This window comes from Echeneis naucrates, chromosome 8 (genome assembly GCF_900963305.1).
Source record: "Echeneis naucrates chromosome 8, fEcheNa1.1, whole genome shotgun sequence".
Classification (NCBI taxonomy): Eukaryota; Metazoa; Chordata; class Actinopteri; order Carangiformes; family Echeneidae; genus Echeneis; species Echeneis naucrates.
Genome location: NC_042518.1, coordinates 719398 through 747359, shown reverse-complemented (window position 1 = coordinate 747359; position 27962 = coordinate 719398). Strand labels below are relative to the sequence as shown.

The 27962-nt window shown below is 45.1% G+C and overlaps 4 protein-coding genes and 1 pseudogene across 5 annotated transcripts; 3 read left to right on the top strand and 2 right to left on the bottom strand.

The window, feature by feature from the left end:
- Positions 1 to 246: 246 nt before the first annotated feature.
- LOC115046961 (tetratricopeptide repeat protein 30A-like) lies at positions 247 to 10470 on the top strand. Its single transcript, XM_029507537.1, has 19 exons — positions 247 to 394; positions 801 to 866; positions 1347 to 1556; positions 2179 to 2235; positions 2404 to 2539; positions 2940 to 3044; positions 3132 to 3260; positions 4476 to 4525; positions 5036 to 5188; positions 5443 to 5508; positions 5616 to 5669; positions 5808 to 5873; positions 6019 to 6095; positions 6347 to 6554; positions 7376 to 7447; positions 7563 to 7666; positions 7951 to 8029; positions 8469 to 8598; positions 8942 to 10470. Exons 1-19 carry the CDS (start codon positions 347 to 349, stop codon positions 9076 to 9078), a joined length of 1947 nt encoding a protein of 648 aa, XP_029363397.1. The 5' UTR covers positions 247 to 346; the 3' UTR covers positions 9079 to 10470.
- On the bottom strand, positions 9406 to 13272 carry LOC115046967 (UPF0764 protein C16orf89 homolog). Of its 2 annotated transcripts, none has more exons than XM_029507545.1 (8): positions 13019 to 13272; positions 12265 to 12417; positions 12024 to 12174; positions 11600 to 11717; positions 11360 to 11522; positions 10979 to 11087; positions 10781 to 10866; positions 9406 to 10582 (listed from the first exon to the last, which is right to left on the bottom strand). In XM_029507545.1, exons 1-8 carry the CDS (start codon positions 13197 to 13199, stop codon positions 10479 to 10481), a joined length of 1065 nt encoding a protein of 354 aa, XP_029363405.1. In that variant the 5' UTR covers positions 13200 to 13272; the 3' UTR covers positions 9406 to 10478. The 2 variants fall into 2 exon arrangements, with proteins under 2 accessions (XP_029363405.1, XP_029363403.1); XM_029507543.1 differs by having other exon boundaries at positions 10781 to 10870; positions 10983 to 11087.
- Positions 13273 to 13592: 320 nt separating this feature from the next.
- LOC115047191 (chitobiosyldiphosphodolichol beta-mannosyltransferase-like) lies at positions 13593 to 16177 on the top strand (annotated as a pseudogene).
- On the bottom strand, positions 16161 to 18385 carry LOC115046968 (protein-lysine N-methyltransferase EEF2KMT-like). The gene is made up of 7 exons (XM_029507546.1): positions 18232 to 18385; positions 17658 to 17720; positions 17402 to 17584; positions 17039 to 17172; positions 16709 to 16953; positions 16487 to 16627; positions 16161 to 16297 (listed from the first exon to the last, which is right to left on the bottom strand). The coding sequence occupies exons 1-7, from the start codon at positions 18313 to 18315 to the stop codon at positions 16197 to 16199; spliced, it is 951 nt and encodes a 316-aa protein (XP_029363406.1). The 5' UTR covers positions 18316 to 18385; the 3' UTR covers positions 16161 to 16196.
- Positions 18386 to 19291: 906 nt separating this feature from the next.
- LOC115046962 (phosphatidylinositol N-acetylglucosaminyltransferase subunit Q-like) lies at positions 19292 to 26685 on the top strand. The gene is made up of 14 exons (XM_029507538.1): positions 19292 to 19375; positions 19854 to 20034; positions 20118 to 20304; positions 20414 to 20622; positions 20997 to 21193; positions 21327 to 21458; positions 21676 to 21796; positions 21916 to 22042; positions 22146 to 22299; positions 23924 to 24035; positions 24122 to 24202; positions 24582 to 24696; positions 24955 to 25016; positions 25173 to 26685. Exons 2-14 carry the CDS (start codon positions 19882 to 19884, stop codon positions 25323 to 25325), a joined length of 1803 nt encoding a protein of 600 aa, XP_029363398.1. The 5' UTR covers positions 19292 to 19375; positions 19854 to 19881; the 3' UTR covers positions 25326 to 26685.
- The last annotated feature ends 1277 nt before the right edge of the window (positions 26686 to 27962 follow it).

Sequence of the window (27962 nt, the reverse complement as noted above, 5' to 3'; positions counted from 1 at the left end):
TAATAAATAAATAAAATCTGCAGAAATTTAATAATACTGTGATAAATATCTAATACAAAGACAGCATTTTTTCTGTTAATGCAAAGAGAAGAAGGAGCAGTTCATATTTGTTTGTTTGTTTAGAGTCAAATTTTAAATAAAGGTCAAACAAAAAGTGAAAGTCTGTTCCCGCTTTTGATTGGCTGTTACGAACGCCCGTCAAATTTCCAACTTCCGGTGTGCTCCGTTGCTAAGTTACAGAGCGTCGGTCCGCTAAACAGGAGCTAGCCAAATGCTAGGTGTAAGAATATGGGAATATGCAAAGTTTCTGGTAATTTCTGGTCGTTAACGCTGCTCGTTTGAAGCCATGACAGCTATAAAAGACGGAGAATACACAGCAACTATTTACAAACTGGTGAGAGTTATGCTTTTTTGCTAAGGTTAGCCGACTTAGCTCAGAACTCAACAACGGATGACGGTAACCGAAACTCCGTTCAGAAATCCTTCATTTTTTCGTTTCTTGCTTGTTCAAATCGACACAGACGACAGATAACAGTTGTCCTCTCACTAAATTTACCTGCTGCTACATTCAGCACAAGTTAAACATGACAAGCACCAATGTTATCCGATCATATCTGAACTGTTGTTATATGTTTCTGCGGCAACAGACAGTGAATCTGGTGAATCAGACAGCGAGTTGAATTCATCAGGAAAGGTTGAGCAGTTTTAGGTCGTAGCTTCATCTCAATCCCATAATAACAGTGCTAATAGTGTGAGAAACCTGCCCTGGACCTTCTCAGCTCATTCTCCTGTGATTGTAGATTAAAGATGGGCAGTATGTGGAGGCCATCCACATCCTCAACAGTCAGCTTCAGAAACACACAAAGGTAAGAAAGGATCCTGCTCATCTGTCTTCATAAAAAATATAAATATCCTGAACAGAGAGCCAACAGAGAGATGTCTGAGGGGCCTTCAGTGTCACTGAACTGTCTTAAATACTAATCACAATTTATACCAACTACAGCTGGATGCTGAATTGACAGACAATTATTATGATCCAGTAATGTTCATTGTGAATTATTAGTTTCATTAAATTATGTCTGTTAATATGATTTTTGGGGAGGAGAATCAGGAAAATAACTGTCAAAATAAATGCTAAGAAAAAAATGTATGCACTGATTTACATTTGTACTTCCATTTAAATTCATATCAAGTTCAGACAGGATTTTCTCAGTTTAACATTTAGATTTGTGGTAACTGCAGACATCTTTGTTAATGTTTTATTGCTGTTGTGTGACTGGCTGAGGTTGGTGTTTTAATAATCCACGCAGCAGTCAGTGTGACACACTCTTTGTTTTATGTCCCAGTCCAGGGCAGCACTGTCTCTGCTGGGCTTCTGCTACTATCACGTCCAGGACTTCACCAACGCTGCAGAGTGCTACGAGCAGCTCACACAGCTACACCCAGAGGTGGAGGAGTACAAGGTCTACTATGCCCAGTCCCTTTACAAAGCTGGTGCTTATCCTGACGCCACCAAGGCTTCCTTTGTTCTGGACAACCCGAACAGTCACACCAAGGTACAGCACGCCCATACACACAGATGAGCAGCCATAAAACTATGAGTGACTTTTAGGATGACCAAACTGTGATGGATGGATGACGGAGTTAGAGCGTCTCCAACACTGCAGGATTTGGTGTAACGTCTTGGTACAGATACCACGGCTCACCTCCAGAGGTCTAGTCCAGGTCTCCAGGGTCAGGACTGGTGCTTCACAACATTAGCATATGGTCATAATCTCATGGCTGATCCAGGGCATACACACAACACCCTGATCTTTCAGCATCTCCACTTAAGCTCACTTTATTGTTTATGGGACCTTTTTCTTTCTGCTTCAGGTTTTTAAAATCCCAAACTCGGCCTTTTTCACATTAAAATCTTTGCATTGTTCCTGCCATCTCTTACACACCTTTCATTACTGGATTCGTTTATTCAATAGAATACGTACTTTACACAGAAAGCTGGTTTGTTGTGAAAACGAACATGTTCCAGATCATTGAAATCAATGATGAATGACAGTTTGGATCAAACTCGGACATTTGTGCCTAATTTTTTACCCCCAAACCAAATTAACACTTGGCTCAACACATCATTTCTCAATTTCATCATTCATTTTAACTCTCTCTCTCTCTCTGGTACAGATGGTCAAGCTGCAAGCCTGCATCAAATATTGTGAGGAAGATTATTCTGCTGCCAAGGTGAAGAATTTCTCACACATCATCTGTTTACACACACAAATTGCCGTTTCTCTTCAATATGGAGACAGTTTACTATCTGCAGCCAAACACATTCATTTTCTGCTTAATGCAATTTTGTGTGTGTGTGTGTGTGTGTGTGTGTGTGTGTGTGTGTGCGTGCGTGCTCAGTCTCTGTTGGAGCAGCTGCCCCAGGACGACCCAGACTACATCTACAACATGGGCTGCTTGCTTTACCAGGATGGAAAATATGAGGAGGCCTGCAAGAAATTTATGACTGCCATGCAAGTGCTGGGATATGTGCCAGGTAGTTTTTCACAGACACACACAGGAACACACAGTTGGTTAATGTTGTGCTGTAATCTTTACATACAGCAGAAACACAGCTGGAGGTAAGAGTCAATTTTCTGCTTTCTTTATTGTGAAGGAGTGAGATGGAAAGAGTGCAACCTAATTTAAAGAGGTGATCAAAGCCTTTTTTCATCTGAAATAAAACTCCCAATTACAGTCCTCTCTCACAATCTGATACAGAGACTGTCATCACACGTGCAGAATTCTAGAGGAGTCCATGACTTGACAGGTCAGGGCTGTTTAGGTCGGCGATCATGATGTTATGGCTGATTGGTGTACGGTGCAATTTTGAAGCTTATCACATTGAGATTGAGAGAAAGTCATTGACTGGGATGTCTGCTCCTCCTCTCCCTCAGCACTGTCCTACAACATTGCGCTGTCTTACTACAGCATGAAGAATTACGCTCAGGCACTCAAATACATCGGAGAGATCATTGAACGAGGCATCAGAGAACATCCAGGTGAAAAACAGTGAAAATGTCCGGACCGAGATGCATCATTTGATTATCTGAGAGTAAGCTTTTCTGTGTGGTGTTTCTGTGCTTTAGAGCTGAGTGTGGGGTTGACAACTGAAGGCATTGACGTCCACTCTGTGGGCAACACTCTGGTGTTGCATCAGACAGCTCTGATTGAAGCCTTCAACCTCAAGGCCGCAATTGAATACCAGCTGAAGAATGGTAAGACCCCAGGCAATGCCTGTGAACATGGTGCAGCAGGAAGAGATGAGGAGGAGGCAGAGAGCTGGACTTTCAGAAGTAACCGCCAATTATTTAAAAAACATTTTGGAATTATCCTTCACTATGACACATCGCAATCCAGTAGCTCTCAAATCACCGGTAAAGTTTGTGTAGCCCTGTCAGACGTCACAGCAACGTTGGTCATTTGTGTTTATCTGAGATAATTTCTGAGATAAATTCTGGGTCATTTCACAGAACTAAGGAGTTTGAAATTTTAGTCACAACGACACTTAGAACCAGATGAAATCACCTGGAAAAGACCCTTTAACCCTTTAAAGCCTTCTTGGATCTTCAAAAGCAGAATACCTCCTCCTTCCTTCCCTCCAGCCTCTCTCACATTATTAGAACAAAGCTTCAAGAATAGTGATCTGAGGATAGAGAGCAGAAGGGAGCATGTCTGAAGTCAATATCAAGCATCTGCTCTCTAAAAGGACACACAGCTACAAGACGCTCAAGATCTAGACCTGAAGTGTAGGGATAAACTCATGTTTTCAAATTCATATTCATAAGACGAAGAAGCTGAAGAGTCAGCCGTCCTGTTAGGGACTTAGCTATAAAATCCCTTGTTCAATTACTCTTTCACTCCTCATTTCCCAACTGAGTGTTCCCGTCTATTAAAGGCAGAGTCACTCTGAAAGCTCCAGGCCTTATACAGTAAAATATCTTTTTGTGCTCAGTGGCAGAGTGTCAAAGTTTTACCACATAATGTCCCCAAATGATCACATAAGTGGTAAAAGTTGAAAATAAAGTTTGTGGTTAAGTTCTATGTCAAAATCGAAGTCCTATCCCATTTAAAGTTCAAGTGCAAACTTCAGTTATACTTTTTCATTATTAGGCCTTGACTCTCTTAAGACAGTTGACCACCTCTGTGATCCTCACCTTTTTAAGTGCTCAGGGATGAAATGGTTTTGCCTGTTTGTGCGTTTGTAAAATATCTTAGTTTCATCGGTTTTTTTAACACCAGTATGAAGCATGTTTGAAGAATGCTTCTCTGAGTCAAAGAAAAATTTTGCAGTAAACAAGGCAGTAAAACAACACTGCTTCGTGTATCTGTTTCATCTGAGCTGCTTCATAGAGAAAAGTGTGTGAAGAGTCTTATTGAGATTTAAACCAACTGCTTTTTTCTCTGTTTTCTTCTCCTGTGGAATCCTGCAGTGAAAGGAGCTCAGGAGGCTCTGACAGACATGCCCCCCAGATCAGAGGAGGTAACACCATCACCGTGTGTGTGTGATCATTCTGCTGTAATCTGAGGGAACTGCTTGGACATGCCTCACTAACAGCCTGGAGTTAAGAGAGATAAAAGAAAATTAAAACAGAAATGTGGATGTGAAGGCTTACAGGGAGGCAGTGATGATCATTTCATTGTCTTTAAACTGCCTCATTAAAATTAATGTACAGATGGGGCTCTGTCCTTGATCCATTGTGTCACCGCCACTGAGTCATGATTCTGTTTTAACATCCATGTGGACGTGTAGCACCCCCTAGTGAAGGTTTGATGTCAGTGTCAAAATGGAAAAATAGCAAATACTATCAAACTTTTTCTGTTTTGTTTTTTTTTTTATCCCTTGGTGTTTTTCAATTCATTAAATGTGACCTTATTTTCCAGATAACCCTCTGTTGTTCCAGAGCTGGTTTACATTAAATGGAAGTGATTCTTGTGTGTGTTCTCACAGTGTTCATCCACAGTACTCTCATTTACTGCTGTGTTCTGTCAGGAGCTGGACCCAGTGACGCTCCACAACCAGGCTCTGGTGAACATGGACACGAAGCCGTCAGAAGGTTTTGAGAAGTTGGCCTTCCTGCTGCAGCAGCCCTCCTTCCCCCCCGTCACCTTTGGAAACCTGCTGCTGCTCTACTGCAAACACGAGGTGAGCAGCAGGGGCCGGCTCGAACCCCAATGGGCTCCAGTCCCAAAGCAGTCGGAGATAGTTCTCGTCTTCACGACAGCTGTTCCTGTTGAGCTCTTCCCCTCATGAGAGATGGTGTCGGCAGTTTTCATCGGTGCAGATCAGCAGGGTCTGGACCGAGAAAGAAGGACGCAAGGTGTTATTCTCAGTGGAGAGAGCTGGAGCTGCGGGTCTGTCATTAAAATAGTATTAATATCTCACTCTGTCTCCATCAGTACTTTGACCTGGCAGCTGACGTTCTGGCAGAAAACGCCCATCTCACCTACAAGTTCCTGTCTCCGGTACGTTAGAGTGTTTCCTCAAAAACCACATGGGCTCCTGGTTCACGCTGCATAAACTCCACAATAAGATTTACTGAATCCATATGATGAGTTTTCTCCTTTTCCAGTACATGTATGAGTTTCTTGACGCCCTGTTGACCTGCCAGACGGCACCAGAGGAGGTACTTTTAATCAACGTTTCAAAGGGAAAAGTGTTGCCTAGTGTATTTACAGAAAAATCCTGCTCAGTGGAGCTTTAACTCGAGAATCTGTACACTTAGTTGTGTTTTATCAATAAATAAAATCAAGTTTCTTTGCAGGCCTTTAGGAAATTTGATGACATGAACGGAAAACTGACCGAGCAGCTGCGAAAGCTGGCCAAGCAGGTTTTTCACCTCCTTACTCCTCTTCAGTTCTGATTCATAGTAGCTGAAGGAATCACTGACACTTATTAGCACTCTTACTGTGTTGTAATTACTCTGCCAAAAATAAAGCCAGAGTTGATGTATAGATGTATCCTTTGTCTCCCAGGTTCAGGAAGCCAGGCTGGCTCGAGACGACGAAGCACAGAAGAAAGCTTTGCAGGACTATGACCTGATGCAGGAGAAGTGAGAGATACCCACACAAACACACACACACGGCTTGGATATAAAAATTTAAATTTAATGTGTATATTTGTAGATATCACACATACATTTCTGCATAGAATATATACTTTTTAGAAATAATAATAATAATTGAGTGGGACAGTGTGATGACAATCAGGATGAATCCATCCAGTGTCAGCTGGGAATCAGCTGTTCCTCCAGATTAAATCCGGATCATTTCCTCCTCCTCTCTCTTCCCATCTGTCTTGCAGGTACATTGTGGTCCTGATGGCCCAGGCCAAGATCTACTGGAACCTAGAGAACTTCCAGATGGTGGAGAAAATCTTCCGTAAATCGGTGGAGGTTTGTAACGAGGACGACACCTGGAAGCTGAATGTGGCGCACGTGCTCTTCATGCAGAACAAGTACAAGGAGGCGATCGGCTTCTACGAGCCCATCGTCAAGAAGCACTACGATAATGTAAGTGGGGCTGGAGGAAGGGAGGGGTCATGGGGTCACCTGTCGGCAGTGCTGAGGGAAGGAGTAAACACTGACACTCTGACTCTGTCCAGGTGGAGCAGTGTAAAATTCAGGAGTGTCCCTGCAGGTGCAAACCTTCGGTAAAATAGACATACAGATGTTTTCCTTCCTCTGCCGTGTCTTCTCATCTTGGCATGATGTCTGTCTGAAGGCATTCCTGCTGTTCCTGTTTTTGTGTGCAGTTTTTCTTTTCGTTTGGTTTGTTTGTTTGCAGTGATGCACCTGAAAATTTCTCAACTGCAAAATTACAGTAAACTTGGTTGAGGAAACATGGGACAGATTGTTTTTAACATACTAGAAATATTTGAAACAGCTCAAGTTACATTATGTTCTTCTGATAAGGCAGCACCATATATCCCTACTTCATTTTCAAAATCAATCCTCATGGTAGCCTCTAAAATCTCCATGGCTGCTCCATTTTGTAATGTGAGGCATCGTCAGTGAAGATAGTCATGGATACTCGAGTCCTGTAAGATAAAAACAGTTGAAGAGAATCAGTGATTTCATCAGGATGACCTGAAAGAGGCTGAATTAACTTGATTTGACTGATTCATCGAGGTCCTGAAAAGTGGTGAATCATAGCAGGTACAGCCCGAGTGATTTGGCATAGAGATATGTTTTAAGTTTTGTTTTCAAGAGCTGAACAGAATCAGATAGTCTGATGTCGTCAGCAGTGGAGCAAACAGGCAACCTTTTAACTCCAGGAGCCAAAATGATGTTCTCAAAAAGAACGCCATGATGATAAATGTGTGTGGCTGCAGATCCTGAACGTCAGTGCCGTGGTCCTGGCCAATCTGTGTGTGTCCTACATCATGACCAGCCAGAACGAAGAGGTACTGTACACAGTCCTGCTGTCAGTCTGTATGACAACGTAGCACAAAGAGGTCATTCTGCATTAGATGATAACTGGCCAGTGAAGTTTTCTCTTATCTCCTCCTGGTTGGACAGGCTGAGGAACTGATGAGGAAGATCGAGAAAGAGGAGGAGCAGATCTCCTACGACGACCCCGACAAAAAGGTCTTCCACCTCTGCATCGTCAACCTGGTGATCGGGTGAGTCCAAGCTGCTGTTCCACTTCCCCTGATCCGGCCTTTTTGTGTTTGGTTCCAACTCATGAACTCCTTAAGAATTACAAAATTGTTCAAGATGTCCGTTTTCCTGTTTGGAATCTTTTTCCATCATCTTCATTGTTTTCAGTTTTTATTTCAGCACATTGTATGAAACACATTGTTTGAAGTTCATAAACATCAAAAACTCCAGACCTGAAGTAAAATATTGTCATCTTGTTGTTTAGTTTTGGAGATTCGGCTCTGAGATCTTTGTGTGTCACTTTCAGGACGTTGTACTGTGCCAAGGGCAACTATGATTTTGGCATCTCTCGTGTCATCAAGAGTCTGGAGCCGTATAACAAGAAGGTCAGTCAGTTTACATGACGTTGATTTTTACCCCCAAACAGACTCAGAATGAATGAATTCTAATGAAAACTGTTTTACTTTTATTCTTCTTTGTTTGACTGATGTCAGACCAAAATCATTATGATGTTGAAATGTAACATTTGAAAGGCAAAAATCAGTCCCCCGTCAATCAACCTGAGTCTGAGCTGCTCTTTTTGAGGCCTTTTGAACTGGTCCAGTCACAACACTGGACTCTGGCTGCAGCTGAGTCCACTCAACTCCAGCTGAGAACACACGCCGTCATCCTGAGAGTTCCCCTCAACAATCAGCGCCACAGAAGAATGGAGTCCGAATCCTGGTCCACATTCGATGTCACCTGGCAGACCACCAGACCACGACTGTGCAGGTTCAGGCTTTTAGTGCTTTAAGATTAAAACTGTGTGTGTGTGTGTGTTGATAGCTGGGGACGGACACATGGTTCTATGCCAAGCGTTGTTTCCTCTCTCTGCTGGAGAACATGTCCAAACACATGGTCATGCTGAGGGATGACGTGGTACAAGAGTGTATTCAGTTCTTGGAGCACTGTGAGGGTGAGCACACACACACACACACAAACACACACACCATAGTTTGATCTGAGCAGAGCAACAGATTTCACTTGACGGTTTATATCATCCTACACTTGGACACTTTGATTCGGTATCTTGTGAATCCTGAACTAGGTAGCTCTGAGAGCTTCACACACACTAACTGAAGAGAGTAGTTTTCATGAACTTTAACTAAAACATTTCAAGTTCTCAGTTCAGACCACGTCAGTTTAAACTGAGGGAAAACTGAATGATGAGTTCATCACAACCCGGAACATGATCTGATCCTCAGACGGTGGACGTGGACCATCAGACTCCTGCTGATAACAATTCTGCTTGTTCCCAGTCTACGGGAAGGAGGTTCCAGCCATCATCGAGCAGCCTCTGGAGGAAGTCCACATCCATATCGGCAAGAACACCGTCACCTACGAGGCACGGCTGCTCAAGGCACTGTTCTACGAGGTCATTGGCTGGAACAAGTGACATCACCGGTGTAAGGTCCAGTCCCAGAAACTTCACTGACGGCAACCAAAGAAGGGATAATTAACGTAACACACACACACATTTTAAATCAAACCAGCAGATAAACACCTCTGGGAAGTAAAAACCATTTCCATTTCACACACACAATCTGAATCTGAGTAGAGCTGGGGGAGATTTGGCTCCAACAGAACTTATGTAATCAGTTTGTGTTGTTTTTCTCATGGAGGCCTCAGCTCAGTTCCACAGCACTAACACAAAGACTCAGCATCAACATTCACCATCACAACCTCTCATCATAAAGAGCCTGAGAAGGTTCGGAGACACAGGGCAGACTTTCAGACTTTGTTTTATTATCTGTGTTTAATCTACCAACATAAAACCGTTATGTGAGTTCATCTACATACATTCATGATTCATGCTTCTATTCTACCGACACTCCAGCCTCATCTGCTGCTTCATATTCAGCACTAACCACCGTTTGTGGAAAGCAAAAACATAATTTAAAGACAATAAAAGGATGATTATTTTTTGAGAAGAAAAAACTTTTTTATGGGTTTCCTTATTTTCTCATGGCCAATATGTAGTTGTTGTTCAGCATTTTGTAGAAAGAGCCTTTAAAAACTTGCACTTGTGGTAGATATTGCATTTGTGATTGAGTTTCAATCAGAATGATTTATAATCACTTATTTTTAATGAAAAAAATTTAAATGATGACTACGTCGACGACGACGACGATGATGATGATGGCGTTTTTTTATTGGACGTGGTGTATGAAGGTGTAGCACTAAACTGTCTCCTAACACAGAACTTTTGAACCCTGGGACATGTTGGGCCGTATTTGGTCCAGGAGAAGAAGGACACATCTGAAGATTTGGGACATTCTATTCTCACCACTGTGACTCAGCCTCTGAAGGACGGGACAGCTGGACTATGACCCAGTTTGTGTCTGTCCCTCCTGCTATAACTCAGCTGCAGCTCGTCTGTCATAAAAACATGACTTGCTTCTCTTCAGTAAAATCTGTTTGTGATAAACTGGAAACTCTCGAAATGTCAAACTGTGATGGATGAAAGAGCTGATTCTCCTGGACTCTGCTGGTTTGTCGCGAACAGCAGCTGAAGAGACTGAGTCCACGTGGATTTGGACAGAAACAGGATCTGCCTCAGACATTAAATCAGTCAGGATATCTACGATGAGTCAGCATTCTGGAAAGATGTCGGCCTGAGGTGGAGTCGGAACATCAGAACTAAAAGCTTCTCATTATGATCACAGAGTATAATGTGAAACACATTTCATCATGTTCATGGAGAAACGTACGGTGTCGAAGCTCAGTCTCTACCTGATGATCTACAATGAGCGAACACACCCCGAGCAGAGGGGTGAGGGGTGGGGGGGTCAGCGTTCAAGACAGCGGCCTCTTGGTTATGTCCTGTTCTGCCAGGTAATAGTTCAGGTATCCTCCCAGAGCGCCGACAGCCACCGCGGTCATGTGACTGGAACAGCCATCTGTCAAAGGAAGGAGGTGGGAGAGAGGGGGGGGGGGGGGGGGGCAGCTGTAACATTAAACATGAACGACAGGAAGAGCTTTAAGTCTGTACTTAAACTTTCTGTTCAAATGCCTCAAACTCCCTCATTGATCTGAGATGCTCATCAGTGGTTATTCATATTACACCAATCAATCAATCAATGAGCCAGTCAGCTGACCTGGAAGGATCTTCTCCCTTCTCTTCACTCTCCTGTGAGGCTGCAGCTGCTCCAGAAGTTCATCTCCGATGATCTGAGACATGATGCTCTCTGAGGAAAGAAATCCATTAGCTCATCCTTCCATCCGTCGGTTCAGGTTGACCCGTTTTTAAACCTCACAGTAGTTAACATTCACATTATCTGACACTTCCTGTTCACTCACTGTCTCGCCCAAAGCAGCCGACCTCCTCGTCCTGCAGCCTCAGTATGTGCTGCAGCCAATCGGCTTTGTAGAAGTCAGAGAAACCCGCCAGTCCACAAATCAGGACTGTCGACAGAAAGCAGAGGAACTAAACTCAGTCTGCACCTCTTCAGGTTTTTAACATGTTTGTGATCCTGCCGATTAAACATTAGGTCCATAATTCAACTTCTGCAGTCTTTCATTTTAAAGGTCTGATCTCATTAACGGCATTTCTCTGTTGATTGAGATCTTTGATATTTCAAAAATGAAGGAAATTCTATTATTTATATGAAGAATGTGTAAAAACTGTTTAACAAACATGAACAAAGCTGCTGCCGCCTAAAGCTCGGGACACTGACTGTTCTCGATGAAGATGTCCACCGTCTGCTCGGTGAGCCCGTCCCTGATAATGTCCTGGTTGGTCTTCATCATGTTGGAGCAGAAGATCTTCTGGTAGTTTTGTTCAGTCATGTTGGCTCTGGACGCTCGTGTGTCTCCTTTCAGCAGGTTGGTGCAGCCTTTCTGAGAGGGAAACTCAGCCAGTCAGTCTGACCCGGAGGGGGGCGGCATCATTTCAGGTGAATTTCTGCACATCTCACCATTTTCCCGATCATGAAGTAGAGCAGCTGGTGGGAAAGAGAGTAGTGTGGACAGCCAAACCGGGTCATGGTGTCCCGACACGGCTTGGTGACGATGCAGGGCGTCCCGTTCATCTTCCTAAAAAACAGCAGCTCTTCAGTAAAAGTGTTTCATATAATAGATAACACGTTGAGACCTGGACCTGGACTGAAGTCAACATTGTAGAGCCTTAAACCTTCGTTCTCTCTAATGACCATCAGGAGGTGAATCCTCTGGTTGTTAAAGGTCAGATTATATTGAAGTCTATGGGAAAATGTCCCTACCTCTCCCTTGAAGTGTTTGATGAATAGTTCAGCTCCACCCTCTGCTCCAAATATGGTTTCTTCTGGTTTCAAAAAACAAAGATGGCCTACAGACAATTTGTGTGTTGTTGTGTGTTTGTACCAGGTTCCCAGCAGCAGGGTCAGACACTTGTCACTGAGCTGCTCGTTGTAGCACTCCGTGGTCATGGTGGAGGGGTAGACCAGACTGGGGTCTGTGGAGCTCCACTTCTGAGGAATCAACCAGAAAGTCCAGGACAGCAGCGGCTCAAACTCTAAACAAACAGACCAGTGGGAGGATGAAAGAATCGGAAACAGACCTGGTGGGGTTTCCATTTCTTCTTGGTGGACTCATGAAGTCTCACCTCTGTAATAGTTGGGGTCATTCTGCTGCAGGGCGTTGGTTGCTTTGTCGAAACTCTGGTCGAGGCGTCTGACCAGAGCGACGGCGGAGGTTCTCTGAGCCCAGCTGACCGGGTCGGTGTGAGGCCACGTCCGGATCGCCTCCTTCAGTTCAGCTGAGACACAAAACAGCTACACCATTTAAAAACACACAACTGGTGTCGAGGTCACCGACTAAAGTATCTAAACGACCATCTGATCGAAGCTTCAACCAACTCAGATTCCTGCTCCCCAGAGGAAGAATCCAAATTCCTTCAGTGACCTCCAGACTTCTTCTTTCTGAAGTTTCTCAACAACTGTCAGATCAATTGTTTTATTTTATCTATTTTATTGGAGAGGGAAGGAAGCAGCTGCAGAATCTGGATCAGGATCAATTCACAAACGGATCAGTTTACATTTTCTAAAGCACGTTTTTGCTGACTGTTATTTTTCTGACCTCAGAGTCTCTGTGTTCTGGAAACAGACTAAAGATGAAACAACAGATTGTAATGAAAGGAATAAGCAATGATAGTAAAGATTATAAATATGATTGCTTACAGGCTTGGATGATTCTGATTAAGGCAACTGAGTGATGGAGTGTCAAAAAACCTGGCAACCCAAAGGTCTATAAAGAAATCATTATTATGCAGCTTTTGATTCCGTCTTACAACCGTGTCGACTGTTTCTCAGATTATTGATATAAGTGAAATAATTGTCCCAAACCAGATGTTGACCTACCCTGCAGCATGAGGAAACCGACCACCCCGTCCAGGTTGATGTGCTCATGCTGCCTCTCCAGGAAGGCTGCTCCCCGGGACAAGCTGCCCAGGATGTCATCGATCACCTCCGCCCGACAGCCGCCGCTCACTGCGGCAAACAGAGCCAGAGCCGCGGCCACACCGAGCCTCGCTGCCCGCATCCTCACCGGGATAGATCCGATCTGGAGGCTCCGGGACGAAACGGAGAGAGGAAGTGGTAAGGGCTGGGGGGGGCAGGTGTGACGTCAGAGGGTAACGTAGTTTTCTGTCCACTGTTTAAAAAGTAGTTAAAGCTGCTCCACCTGCAGCTTTAACTACTCCAACCAATAAAATGTCCTGTATGATCATTTATCATTAATTAACATTCATCATAAATCCACCACGTTCATTTAATCTGCTCACTAAATGGTGAATTATCGTGATGTCACTAATTGATAACGCTTAATTAAACTGTAATGTGATTATGAACTGACCTGATAGAACAGATGGAAGTGAACGCCTCAGCAAGCCCCGCCCCCCTCCACCGAGCCACGTCATCGGTACTTACAAACAAACATGGCGTCGCCCGGCACAGTGATGGCGCTGGTCGCGGCGCTTCTAGCAGCCTGTTGTGTGTCGGGGTCCGCTCCGGTTGTGGTGCCGGTTGTGTGTCTGCTGGTCGCCGCCGCTCTGCTGCCTCTGCGGCGGCCGGACGGCGGCACTGAGCGGCGGGTGTGTGTCCTGGTCCTCGGGGACATCGGCCGCAGCCCCCGGATGCAGTACCACGCTCTGTCCCTCAGCAGAAGCGGCTTCGTCGTCACCTTCGTCGGCTTCTCAGGTGAGGCCGCCTCGGTGTCCCTCAGCTGTGTGTCTCCGGGGGTCCAGCTCAGAGTGTCTCCTGTCTCATTTCAGACAGTAAACCCCATCAGGACGTGCTGCGGGAGGACAGCATCAGGATGGTCCCGGTCTCTGAGGTCAAAGGGCTCACAGGTAACCCCTCAGCTGCTCTCTGCCGGCCCCCTGTCGGTCTGTAGGCTTCACTCAGTGCTGCTTTTTACAGCTGGCCCTAAACTCATCACGTACGTGACGAAGGTGATGGGTCAGTTTCTGCAGCTGCTGGTCGTCCTGATGAGGATGGAGCTGCAGTCTCATCTTCTGCTGCAGGTCAGGTAGATCCTGAAGTCTGCAGGACCTTGTTTTATATCAAAGCTCCATGTTTCTTCTTCTCCGTCTAACTTGTCCTCCTTGTCTCTGAGACATTCAACTCTCTATTAATGTTAACAATGGTATTTTCTATCCCAGAATCCTCCTGGGCTGCCCAGTATCGCTGTTGCCTGGTTAGTGTGCGTCCTTCGGGCAGCAAACTCATCATCGACTGGCACAACTACGGCTACACCATCATGGCGCTGAGTCACGGCCGGAGACACCCGGTGGTCCGGCTGGCTGAGTGGTCAGTCTAAACGCTGCTGCAGGTCTGCCCAACATGTTCAGCGTTCGGGTGTTTTTTTAATTCTTCTTCTTCTTCTTCTAGGTACGAGCACTTTTTCGGGCCCTTGGCAACTCACCACCTGTGTGTCACCAACGCCATGAGGGACGACTTACAGAAGAACTGGGGCATCAAGTACAATTTGTTTTGTGTTTAGCACAAAATTAACAACACAGACATTTTAGCTGTTGGCAGAACTTCTCATAATGTAAAAGCAGTCAGCACGTGTAGCTACTGTTGCATAGTATGTGTTTCCTGTCGGACCTTTGCAGGGCTACAACTCTGTACGACAGACCGGCCTCCATCTTCAGAGAGGCACCGGTGGAGCTGCAGCACCAGCTCTTTGTGAAACTGGCCGACACGTATCCTGAGTTCAGGGAGCAAGGGTGAGATCAACGCTGAAATTCTGTGACGGAAACGTTCAACAAAAACACCACAACAACACGGAGCTGTGTTTTCAGGTTTGATGAGGCCGATGTGGAGCGGACCGCCTTCTCAGCTCGTGACCTCACTGATGGCTCTGTGACCTTGAGGGCCAGATGCGACGGCGTTGCTAGTCAGCAGCACCAGCTGGGACAGGTGAGGGGGGATAAACCTGACACATGTGTCACGCATGAAATTATATCACACATTTTACAACAGCAACACCACAATAACATATTAATAATATAATGATACGTCATGTTGTGTTCACAGAGGATGAAGATTTCTCCATCCTCTGGAAGCTCTGAAAGGTACGACATGCAAACTAACTAAACTCCACCGTGGTGGATCAGTTGTCACCTCACACCTGTTTGTTTTTCAGAGTATGAAGGATGCATTAAAGGAGGAGCTTCATTACGCATCTGGTCTGTGCGATCACAGGTGAGCTGTCCAAGAGTCTGCGATTAAAGAGCTGCTTGAATTTTATTTTTTTGTTATTACATGAGTGTGTGTGTGCAGGTAAAGGCCCTCAGAAGGAGCACTACAGGAAGCTGATCCACTCGCTGGAGTTGGAACATGTGCAGATCTGCACCCCGTGGCTGGAGGCTGAGGATTATCCTGTTTTATTAGGTCAGGCCGCCTCCAGCTCTGTTCTCAGTGTGGAACCAGATACAGAGACTCAAACTGGGGTTGTTCTCTCCTGCAGGTTCTGCAGACCTGGGCGTGTGTCTCCATAAGTCCTCCAGCGGTCTGGACCTGCCCATGAAGGTGGTGGACATGTTTGGCTGCTGTCTGCCCGTCTGTGCCGTCCACTTCCACTGGTGAGGGGGGGTCGGGGGGGGGCTGATCAACCTGGATGGACCAGTGAACCTGAGATGTTCTGCTCAGTTTACAGGAGCTGGTGAAACACGAGGAGAACGGGCTGATCTTCAGAGACTCTCAGGAGCTCGCCGAGCAGCTCAAGGTGAGACCTTCAGACCTCACGGTTCTGGTTCTGGGTCTGACTTCCTGTTTCTGAGCCTCGGACTCATCAGGACTCCTGTGTGTTTCCAGTCTCTGCTGTCAGAGCTCCCCGCCTCAGGAGGTCGACTGGGTTTGTTCAGGAGGAACCTTCGCAGCAGCAGGGGGCAGCGCTGGGACGACAACTGGGACCAGAACGTCTGCCGCTCCTCAATGGCCCCAGATGAAAGACCAGACCCCGTTAGACCCTTTAAGTGTGAAACAGAGGCGCTGATGTACATTTGTAAATGAAATCTTTATTGTTCAACAGTCACGTGAACAGTTTGATAAGTTCGATGGAGGAGAGTCTGTTGTACGGGAACACATGACTGACGGGTCCTGTGATCACATGATGTCTGATTCCTGCGTTCCCTGTCACAACACACAGTTACAGTTAATGACAAAACAACAAGATCACATCAAATTGAGACCATTTGTGTGAAATTTGAAGTGACAACTGTTTGTTTTTGATTGAGGTCATGCTGACCTCGACCTTTGACACAGATCTGTTCAGCTCATTAGTTTATGTCACCCCCCCCCCCCCCGTTGGCGAACTCTCACCCAACTGCTGCTTGAAGGCGCTGTACGTTTCTGGGTTTCTTATTGTGGAGCAGATGAGGACGTCAGGAGGAGAAGAAGAGCTCAGGACCTTCGACAGCAGCTTAACCAAACCTCCCATGACGTCGGGGTCATAAACCACATCTGGAACAAAACGATGCAACATCTGGAGGGTTTAACTCTGCGGCAGCAGGTGTAACGGCCTGAGATGAGCTGAACTCTGACCTGCAGCGATGACGGTGTCGGCCCCGATCCGCTCCAGCTGCTCCTCCGTCGCCGCCGTCCAGTCCAGCTCCTCCACGGTGACCACGGGCGCCGTCTGCTCGCTCAGCCCGTTCAGCTGAACGTTGGCTCTCAGTTTCTGCAGCACGCTGCTGTGACCGTCACTGAACACGAACCTCTGCGGGCCGCAGGAGCGGCACACGGTGACCCCAGTCAACCCCACGCCGCTGCCCAGCTCCAGAACCGTCCTGAGGAGGGAAACCACAGAACACTGATGAAGAACAAAGTTCTTCTTATCCCTGGAAACAGACGGGGCAGCTGGGGCAGCGATACCTGCCCCTGAAGAGCTGCTGGTGGTCCAGAGCCCACTCAGCCAGGTGAAGAGCAGCTTCCCAGGTCACCAGCCCCGTCGTTCCCTCCGATATCAGAGCGACGCTCTCCAGCAGGCTGACGGCATCACCACACGGCTGCAGCACACAATCAGTCATTTTAATTTCTCCAATTCTCTGTTCATCTCAAATTTACTGACACAGATGAAATGAAATATTCCCTCATTAGTCTCCCAGTCTGCAAATCTACAGCAGCAAAGAGAAAGGGAAAAAAAACCTTTAAGACAAATAAACAAAAAAATAAAATGTCTCATTCCTGTGATGAATTTATCAACATGAGCAGTCAGTGAAACTGAGTGTTTGGTACCAGGAAGTAGCTCTTGTAGCACTCAGCCGTGTCTTCAGCTCCCACCACCTCGGCCAGAGCGTCGTACAGCTGGTCCAGGGGCTCGCAGCCCGCCGCCTCCTGTCGCCTGATGAGCTCAGAGAGGAAGAGTCTCCTGTATCTGACGGACGGAGGAAACTTCCTGCACACAGAGTGAAGGCAAGTCTGCAAGCAGAGACGTCACTGAGCGGCTTCATGATGACTGAGCAGTTAAAGGTCAGTGTGAGGAGAAACTCACCTGATTCAGGATTTCTGAAACCAACTCGGATGACCTGCTGCTTTCAAGGTCTTCTTCTAGAAACTGTAAAAGAGGGAATCATCAATCAGAAATCACTGAGTGTAACACATTCAGGTCTGAGGTGGTTTCAGTGACAGGACTCTTCTGGATCAAGACTACATGAGACCAGGATTTTAATGTGAAGTTTCTCAGCTGATTCAACATCTGAAAAGTAAAGATAATAGACCTTTATTTATGGATTCACTGTGGAGCTACTGATCGTCATTATTAACAATACATTTAAGACTTTAATAACGTGTCGTCTGTTTAGCTGATATATATTTACTTTGTTCTGATTATTATTGATTCCGTTTTTTTTAACTCAAACTTTATTTATATTAACAAGCAGAAAGTGAATCATAACAAATAAAACCTTCAGATCAGCATTGATTGAACAACATGTCACTCCCGTTCTGACGGTGATTGTCATCGATTATCATTGATTATTGGTGAATTGTGTTGTTATTGAGGCCGCTGAGCTCAGCAGCACGGACCGACGCACTGAGTATGAATGAAGTTTGTCCTTCTCGCTCACCGTCCATGGAAGTGACGGCAGACGCCTCATGGAGAAAAATGAACCCTGAAAATCTTTTAAAATGTCCATCTTTTTCTTTTCCATCTTTTTTAACTTCTCCGTTTCCTCTCAATGTCCCATCTGCAACATGCTTTTGTTTACTTCCTGCTTACCCACAATCCACCGCGATGGCCGCTAGCTGGACCTACCGGGTAGTGTAGTTTTAAAACCCAACAGTTTTTCATCTTTAATCAGCTTAAAACACAAATAGATAAAGAATAATATAAATGTAAATGTATTTTATAAGGCATAAGGGAAGCTACATTAATATATCAAAATACAATCATAGAATAATAATGAATTCATTAAAAAAAATGTAAATGTGTATTTACAATTCATTTATAATCACAGAGTTATAACAAGAAAAACCGAGATAATTATATTTTTTACTCACAAAATAAAACCAAATTATTCATATTGTAACTTAAACTTTTCTTCATGTTTGAATATTTTTGAAGATTTTTATTCTTTGTGGGTTTTATCTCCCGCTCTTTTTTTGCTGTGTCACCGCAGAGAGAGAGATAAATCTCTTTACAGTTGAGCCAACTCCTCATTTACTCATAAGTCTGACACACAGACACACACAGACACACACAGTTAATGGTGAGTAACAAAAAGGTAAATATCATGATATCATAGACTTTTTCTTATTTTATTGTATTGTGTTTGCAGAACTGCTGGAAAAGATAAAAACACTTGAAAATCAAATACAAACAAAACAATAAGTTGTTTCCATGAGAAAAGGAGACATGCAGTATAATATATATCAGTTGTTTTTGTTTGGTAGCAAACTGTATAAAGCCTGTCTGTTTGTTTTTCTGTGCTGTCGGTAAATGATGAGGTTAAGTTATATTCAAGCATACATTATCTATTAGAACACGTATTTTTCTACATTATATATAGTTGTGTAATTGTTCCGTCTCAGCTGAAATAGTTAAATCTGTAATGCAGTTGAACGGAGGGCCGTTTTAATAGAAGGAACGTGTTTCCGGACGGAACTTTTTATTTGACGGACTGTCAACAAAAAACATGGCGGCGGTTCGTTAACGGCTGGGCTGAAGTCGGTGTGTCTGATGGGAGCTGAAAACTGTCGGTGACTCAGAAGGTAAGTGACTTTTACCGCAGCTTCAGTTTGATTCCTGAGGTTCTGTTTCGGTCCGGACTTCGGTGGACTGGAAGCGGCTCCGGTTTTTATTTTAATTTTTTCGGCCGTTAACTTCACGGTTCACCGACTTTCTGGTTCAGACCGACATCGATGGAAATCCTCCCCGGGCTCTGAGCCACATCAGGCCGACCCACAGTCGACCCATGAAGGGCAAACAAGACAAAAAACAGGAGAGTCAGGATTTTCCCCGTTTACATGTAAACTGAACACACACATCTGTTAGGCAAATATAAACGTTTTATGTGTTTTAGAGCAAATCAGTTTTATAAACATCTAAAAAACAGGTTTCTAAAAAATCCATTGATTCATAACTTAAACCAAATGTATCGTTTGGGCTCATTTATGTACCGTTGTTACTATTATTTTACTGCAGTTTATTTTATTCATCTCTGGTTGTTTCCTGTTCTGTCTCCTTCAGGTGGTCAGAGTGGCTGAACGCTGACATCATGGTGCTGAAGATCTTCTTTCCTCAGTGCTGTAATCGGGCTGACAGCGGGCTGCTGGTGGGCCGCTGGATCTCCGGTCACGACTCTGCCGTGGTGCTGGCGGTCATCCACTACCCGTTCATCCCCGGGCAGGTCAAACAGTACGTCCAGCAGGTCAGAGCAGCGGCTGCCAGAACACAACTGTGACTCTCACTGTCCAAATGAGCCGCAGTGTAAAAATGCAGGTCTCCCTCCAGATGCAGACTCGGAGCGGCGTGGAGCTGTCGGTGCTGGGCTCCTGGAGTCTACCCAAAGAGGGGCAGGAGGGCATGGAGAGCTTCCTCAGGGACCTCAGCACCATCTTCCCCCAGAAGCGCTGGCTCCAAATCAGCCGCCAGATGGGAAAGACTGGATTCATCTGCAACGTCCTGAACCGGGATCATGGTGAGAGCGTCGGGATGAGGACAGAGGGAAATACTGTGAGGAGAGGAAGTCGGTTTTCAGACAGGACCTTTATAAGAGCTCAGGCTGAATTAAGCTTTCCCATGTCCAGATGGAGAATCGGCTCAGAAGGTCAAAAGGAAGAAGAAACATGAGGATGTGAAAGGTGATGAGGGGGAGGAGGACAAAGAGGAAGAGGAGGAGGAAGAGAAGGTGATCTTCATCCACTACGAGCAGAGGAAGGTGATGATGTCACAGCTTCACCCCATCGAGAACGGACTTCAGGACCCCAAAACTGATTCACCGTCTGAGCTGAGACAGGTACGACACACAGATTCACATTTTCACTGTTACTGTGTTATTTCCTTCACGTCTCGAAGTTCAGCTGAACTGTCAGGTGTGTGCTTCCGACCACACTTCCTTTAAACAGTCTGGAGTGGTACATCCCATAATATCCTCTGACATCAGAAGGGCTTCAGCATCTCTATGGAGCCTGGCTGCCTGTTTTCAGTCTGCTTGATGCTCACAGCCAAAACGTGTCCAGTCCTGTTCAGACCTCCATCAGAGCAGGCGGTCCGTCAGGAATCTGCATCCTGAAAGCATCGTTTGTGTTTCCACACCTGAACGTTGGGATCAGATGTCTTCGGTGTGAATGTGGCTCAGGCAGCAGGTTGATGTGTCTTCCTCTGGTCCAGATGTTCCAGACTGTGGCCCAAAGCCAACCACTGTTCTTCATGGACAAGTATGATGACGGGCCACTGAAGTCGACACACTGGCAGTCTGAAGGTCGGGAGGCCAGCATCATCGTGGAGCTGCTCAAACAGGCGTCAGTCCCGCTCTGCCTGCTCGTCACCTGGCTGCTGTCCTTATGGACCTGGATCTGTAACATCCGGTGAGGAGGAAGTCCATTTAGAAAAAATCTGTGATTATTGTGTCATTATTATCCAGATCACAACCAGGATCAGGACAGAGATCCTTCGGGAGGCTTCAGACCCGTCATCTTTGTCTCTGTATTTCCCCTCCAGGATCTTCAGCCTGTATCCGTTCTGCTTCCTGTCCAGTAAACTCTCCACCTGTGTCCAGCTGAGCTACAGGACCGAGCACATGAGGACGCTCAGCTCCCCCAGACCAGCCGCTGGACACACTCAGTTCATGAGGTGAGTCTTTTCTGGACTGTCAGAACCTTAACCTGACTTAAACCTGGTTATTGATTTCATTTCTAGTTTTGCCGGTTTATGCGTTTATTATCTGTCTCTCTCGATATATGGATGCGGAAATATGTCCTTTCTATCTGTTTGCCTTCCTGTTTGTTTTTCAGTCTTCAGTGTTTCCATCTCTGAAGTCTTATCATCATCATGTCGTCTGTGTTTGTAGGAAAGCCAACATCTTTGTGTCGTTCCTGGTGGACGTGGCTCTCGGGATGTTGCTGATCTCGTGGCTCTACAGAGACAACCACATCAGCATGTTGGCAAACACGCTGGTGCCTGCAGCTGATGTGTGTGTTCTTCACACGACACAATATTTCAGCCTACTGTGTTGATGTGACGGACTGAGAAAAGAGATATTTCTGTTGTTGTCTTGAGTTTGAATGTAACGCACTGCCTTCACATGCAGCATGTGGCCAAACAGCTGGAGGAGCTGCTGCAGTGGCTGATGGGAGCTCCCGCGGGCCTGAAGATGAACCGAGCCCTGGATCAGGTCCTGGGACGTTTCTTCCTGTATCACATTCATCTGTGGATCAGTGAGTCACAAAGTTTCACAATGAGACAGAACAGGCGTGAACGTCCTGTCGGTGCCTGCTGAAGGTCACAGGTCATCACTCTGATGGTCGTCTGTCCTCCCAGGCTACATCCACCTGATGTCCCCCTTCATCGAGGGGATCTTCTGGTACGGAGGCCTGTCCGCCTGCCTGGGCCTGACCTTTGCCCTCTCGCTGCTGTCCGACATGGTGGCCCTGCTGACCTTCCACATCTACTGCTTCTACGTCTACGGAGCCAGGTGAGACCTCGGCCCAGGAAGCATCTAACAGGGACAGGTTAGCCATCTGGGCAGGGTCAGACTCCGCCCCCTAACTCACAACTAATCCATAAGAGGACACAGGCGGAGGTTTCTCCCCCTCCCCCTCTCTGAAGATGCTGAAGATCCACGAAAAGCAAAAACATGTAATAATTGAATGTGCTTTGCGCAGTCAGTCTTTATTCCCCAGCAGGGGGCAGTTTTCTTCAGTAAAAACAGCATCATTCCCTCTTGAGCTTCTCCGGAATGTGACCTCGACAGTCAGCTCTATCTGCCCCGCGAGGGTAAATATGCTCAGTGGTAATAAATCACTGACACATGCACATTCTCAGCTGATGTTAGAAAATCAGGAGGACATCGTCTTCTCGTCCTGCTGATCAATGATTAACAATAATTGTCCAAATGTCTCGAACGTGATGAAGCGTGAACAACAACAAACACATTAAAGGTGTCTGTGTCTCTTTATCACCGGAGAACAGAGAAAAGCAGCACACTCATCGTCTGAGCCCACTCTGAGAACAGGATGTTTTGCCGAACGTCGCTGTTACATAACTGAGTGCAACGGTTGTTAAACATGATTTAGCTGTTTCTTCCTTCACTCGGCCTCAGCCCCCCCCACCCCTCCTCCCACCCCACAATCTTGACCGGGTCGATAAAACAGAAAACATTGTGAAGATGTTTGTTATGATACTTCAGATTTTTTTTGCATCTTGGACTTAAAGATCAGTGAACTTTATCCAAACAATGAAAATGTCCGATGACTCTGGATAACCCTGGAACTAGTCTGAGTTGTGGAGGGATACAACCACAGAGGCATTCAGGTTTGATTAGGTTCTATATTATCTCGTGTTGACGTGTTCGCGCTCAAACAAATGTTTAAGGTGCAGCAGCCTCCCAGAATCACTGGAGTGACTGTAAACTCTGAGACACGTTTTAAACCCACTCTGTGGTGTCAGAATTTAAATTTAAAAACATCCCGGAGCATCGTTGGACTGAAAGAACCCCAGTTCAGTTTAAACCCTGTCAGATTAATGGTTTAAAATAATATTCTCTGTTAATCCCTGTGAAGCCAAGTCCCAACATGTCATCACTGGAAAGTCCTGCCTGGGGATTAAAGGATGACAGGGTGCTTTTACTTATTTGTCAGGTTGAATCACGTAGACTCGCAGGTTTGATTTCCTCTCAGCTGTGCAGGAGTAACGTCTGTCGGTGTCTGTCTGATAATGGTCACAGCGTTGGAGCGGGAAGGAGCCACTGAATTATGCATTTGCTCTAAAGATAGGTCGCTCCCTCGCCCGGGTGCATAATGAAATATTACCCACCTTCCTCGTTACATATTTATGCTCCGACAGCTCCTGGATTGTGGGAGAAAGTTAGATTCAGTCTGAGAACTTGTTAAATCTGGATGCACCTAAAAATATCTCCAGCTGTGGTCACAGGACGAGAGAACTAAACTCCAACAGCCAAAACATCAGGACCACTGATGATTCCTGTTGGTGGGCAGCAGGTGACGTTAAAGGAGCCGGGGTCAAAGGTCACTGTCGGGGGGTCCATCCCAGACCCAGTCCTCCAGTGGCCTGCGGCATCCAACATGTGTATGTTTCAGGCTGTACTGTCTGAAGATCTACGGCCTCTCGTCTCTCTGGAGGCTCTTCAGAGGGAAGAAGTGGAACGTCCTGAGACAGAGAGTAGACTCCTGCTCCTACGACCTGGACCAGGTAACCAACACACACATCCACACAGAGCAGCACAGTCCTCACGCTCTCAGATGGTCACTGTGGTGTTCCTGTGTTCGATGCTCCAGCTCTTCATCGGGACTCTGCTCTTCACCATCCTCCTCTTCCTCCTCCCCACCACAGCGCTCTACTACCTGGTCTTCACTCTGGTAAGATCTGATGTGGGGGGTAAACCTGACATTTTGGTTATTAATCTTACACTTAAACTTTATTATTCTTCAGGTCTTTTATTGTCATGAAGACAACGCCGCTCTCATTATGACTTTAGTTTCTCAGACTGGATGAGGATTTTTCATTCTATCACAGAATCCTGGTGTCCATCAGCAGACTCTGGGGGGTTTGATGGTTATAAATAGACTTGACGTCATCAGATGAATGTTTCATGTTTATTTAATGATGCTGCTCGTCTGTAATCTGGGACTCTTAACTGGTCCACATCCAGTTTTTCCACTAAATAAACTTCCACCTGTGATTGTGTGCAGAGGGGTGTGTTTGTTTTTGACCTCTGTGTGTCCCTCTATTGTGCAGCTGCGGTTGGTGGTGGTACTTTTCCAGGGTGTCCTCCACCTCAGTGTGGACTTCATCAACTCCTTCCCTCTGTTTGCTGTTGGACTCCGAGTCTGTCGGTTCTACAGACTGGCAGGTAGCCCCCCCCCCCCCCCCCCCCCCCCCCCCCCCTCACACACACACACACACACACACACACCATCATCTGTATGCTTTTATTTGTTAATTTTATCTATAAAGGTAGAAAACGGCACACTAACATGATGCAGCGGTTATAAATGTGTTTAACGTTTCCTGAAGTGATTTTCCAAATGGATGGATGGATGAATGAATAAGTAACACAATGAGTGTCAGTACACAGTGGAATTGCTGTTGTGTGTGTTTTGTGTTACAGAGGGTGTAAAATTCAGGGTGCTGTGTGATGAGCCTGGGACGGCCCTTCACCTGCTGATGGAGGTCAGAGGTCACTCAGTGTTCTTGTGCGAGCTCATTTTGATGACGTCTTTAAGAAGAAATTTAAAATTCCACAGGATGAAAAAAAAAAAGATGAATGAGTTTCATTTGGGTTATTGATTTTCTCAGCATCAGGTTGTCTTTTGTTTCCCTCCACAGATCAACCCTCTTAAAGTCAGCACAGTCGTTCAGACCTACCGCACGCCGACCTACAGCTGCTACCCAAAAGACTCGTGGGCGGCGCTGGTCAAGAAGCTGTTTGTCGGGGAGCTGATTTACCCCTGGAGACATAAAACCACCAAGACTGACTGAGAGGCACCGGCCAGGAATGTGACAGAGAGAGAGGAAAGGGAAGAGACTGAATAAATAATGAGACAGAAACAGACAGATGGAGGCAGAGAGGAAGTAAAGGTGAAACTCTGAGCTGAGCTGCTTTTCATGTTCGATGGGAAAAACGTCAGCGAGAGAGAGAAGCTGCCAATTCAACACACTTTTCTGAGCGAAATGAACAACAAGCAGTCATGTGCCTCATTCAGGACGCGCTGAGGATCCTTTAACGTTCCCTTCAGCAGGTATTTCCTTGTTTAGATCATCAGACAGAAACACTCCGTTACACACAGTGTTTCCTGTAGGACCAAGACAACCCTGCTACTTGTTTTAATGTTGAAGACAAAAAAATCTGATGATTAATAATAAAAGTTAAACTTCCACTTTGCTGATTAGTCTTAAAACGTATTTACAAACCTCACTTCTCTGTTTTATATCAGTATTTAACCTGTTAGTTGGCATTAACACTCCGGTCCCTCAGTGTCACCATCAGGTCCTGGAGGAATCCTAAAATAACGTCACATCGTGCTGCTTTAAGATTTGATCAGGCTGACTTCATTAACTATAAGAGATTAACAGAGAAGGAAACGAGTGAGAGGATGAGACGGTATTTTATGTAAAGAAGAACTCCTCCCTTAAAACTTCAGGTATTAATGTCAAACTGCACTGAGATTTAGATTGTAGATGATTTCATGTTGCTATGAGCCGAATTCAAACTCTAACAACTGGATGAACAGATATTTTTACTAAGTATATTTTAAGGTTTCTGTTTTTTTTCTTCTTCATTAAGTGACTAGTACTCTGCTTCATTGCCATATTTCCTCCAAGGCCTGGAACTGTTTCACACTCATGGATGAATTTGGCTCCTGAGGGTCAGTTCTGGTGAGATGAATGATCCAGTCTGAATAAGTCTTATTCTGTTCTGAGCCAGTTTGTCAGAGTATTTTTTATTTATGTGCCTAATCATGGAATTTTTCATTGTATGCTGTCCTGGAATCGTTTACGACAAACAACCCAAACGGTCGTTTGGTAAAAGAAACAATCCGGTAGTTTGAACTTGAAAACTTATTTAAAGGTCTGTGTTTTAGCTTCTCCAGTCTTTTACTTTGAAGGGTTTAAATCTATAAAGACATATTTGTGGTTGTCAGAATCAAAACAAATCCTCATATAAACCATTTTATCTGTCGGTAGAATAAATTGTAGATTATTATTTTAATGTGAATTATTTAATTCCTAAAAAACACTAGCTTGTCATTTATTTACACCTGAATTGGTAAATCTTCATCTTACTTATTTTCATCATTTCTTTTCTTTGAGTTGAATCTTTTGTTGATGTGTGCCAATGGTCCCGTTGTTATTTAATAAAATTAATTCACATTTAACACTCTCTCTTCTCTTCTGTGTTTATTAACAGTTAATGAATGAAAGAGAAATCATGAAAGTCTCATATAATTTAATCTGCAGCACCAATAAGAAACAAAACAGGGAGCTGCTCCATCAATAATTCATTTGAAACAGAACTGATGTACTTAGATTTAATTAGATTTATTTCTGTAGCTCTGAATCGTGACGTGAACGATCCCTGCACTGCAGCAGCTTCTCTGATTCTCTCCACAACATTCCTGTTAATCTGCAGGACCACGAAGGATTAGAAGGCCACTTTTATTTATAATTCCTTTGTGTCACTATTTTTTTTTATATTTATTTATTTTATTTTTTTTTACATTTGTGAGTTAAAGCCTGTTCTGGTTGTGTGTGTGTGTGTGTGTTTGGATAAACATTTGGTGCTTCAACTAGTTATTAAGTTCTGAAGCTTTATAAGGTCCAGATGTCCCAGCATGCCTCTGCAGGCTGAGTCCATGTGGCCCGCTGCCATAAAAACCCTCATTAATGGCCCAGAACGCAGTTAAGGGGAAAACACTGAACTTTAAGAAGCTTGTCAGGATAAAAGCACTCAGGAACATTAACAGGAACTGTCCATTAAAACATACAGAGTTCAGGACGCGCACAAGAAGACACAGTGACAAAGGAACAGCATCTTTTAGGGAAGAACAGCACTCAATGAGTTCTGCCCCCTTCGTCTCAGCCTGCACCAAACATCTGCCCTGCCTGGTGCCTGCAGCCCCCCTCCCCCCACCACAACCACCACAGACTAATCCTGCTGACAAACGAATGGGCGATCTCCCCGGTGAGGTGGAGGGGGGTAATTATTGGGGCAGTTAAATTTACTGTATAATTCTTTGGCTCAAAGATATTAGCATTTTTATTGGTGTAATAAATTGCATCACTAATAAATTTGCTCCATATAAGGAGCTCCGAGTGCATTAAAAGATTCAGTATAAATTATATTTCCCACCAGATTATCACTCTAATTGCACTTTGCTCATCTTATGATTCCATTCAAGCTGCTGTCATCTGTTGGCTTCACTCTTTCTGCGTAGGAGTTCAGCCCAGCGGAGGGAGGAGGTGAGTCATGATGCTCCAAAAACCCTTCTGACACAAAAACTGCACCGCTACTGTACATCACATCTCATAACATTAATCACACGGCAGCACAGGGAAAGGCCAACATCACGTTTTCTCTATGAAAGGAAACAATCTGAATCTTTCAGCTTGGATTCA

Coding starts and splice junctions, on each gene's coding strand:
- LOC115046961 (XM_029507537.1), top strand. CDS start 347: ATGACAGCTATAAAAGACGGAGAATACACAGCAACTATTTACAAACTG. Junction 5,189..5,442: donor TGCTCTACTGCAAACACGAG/GTGAGCAGCAGG, acceptor TGTCTCCATCAG/TACTTTGACCTGGCAGCTGA. Junction 5,509..5,615: donor CCTACAAGTTCCTGTCTCCG/GTACGTTAGAGT, acceptor CTCCTTTTCCAG/TACATGTATGAGTTTCTTGA.
- LOC115046967 (XM_029507545.1), bottom strand. CDS start 13,199: ATGCGGGCAGCGAGGCTCGGTGTGGCCGCGGCTCTGGCTCTGTTTGCC. Junction 12,418..13,018: donor CGGTTTCCTCATGCTGCAGG/GTAGGTCAACAT, acceptor TTTGTGTCTCAG/CTGAACTGAAGGAGGCGATC. Junction 12,175..12,264: donor TGACCCCAACTATTACAGAG/GTGAGACTTCAT, acceptor CTGTTTGTTTAG/AGTTTGAGCCGCTGCTGTCC.
- LOC115046968 (XM_029507546.1), bottom strand. CDS start 18,315: ATGGAAAAGAAAAAGATGGACATTTTAAAAGATTTTCAGGGTTCATTT. Junction 16,954..17,038: donor CAGCAGCTCTTCAGGGGCAG/GTATCGCTGCCC, acceptor TTCCCTCCTCAG/GACGGTTCTGGAGCTGGGCA. Junction 16,298..16,486: donor CGCCTTCAAGCAGCAGTTGG/GTGAGAGTTCGC, acceptor GTGTTGTGACAG/GGAACGCAGGAATCAGACAT.
- LOC115046962 (XM_029507538.1), top strand. CDS start 19,882: ATGGTGCTGAAGATCTTCTTTCCTCAGTGCTGTAATCGGGCTGACAGC. Junction 22,043..22,145: donor TCACATTCATCTGTGGATCA/GTGAGTCACAAA, acceptor CTGTCCTCCCAG/GCTACATCCACCTGATGTCC. Junction 24,203..24,581: donor ACTACCTGGTCTTCACTCTG/GTAAGATCTGAT, acceptor TCTATTGTGCAG/CTGCGGTTGGTGGTGGTACT.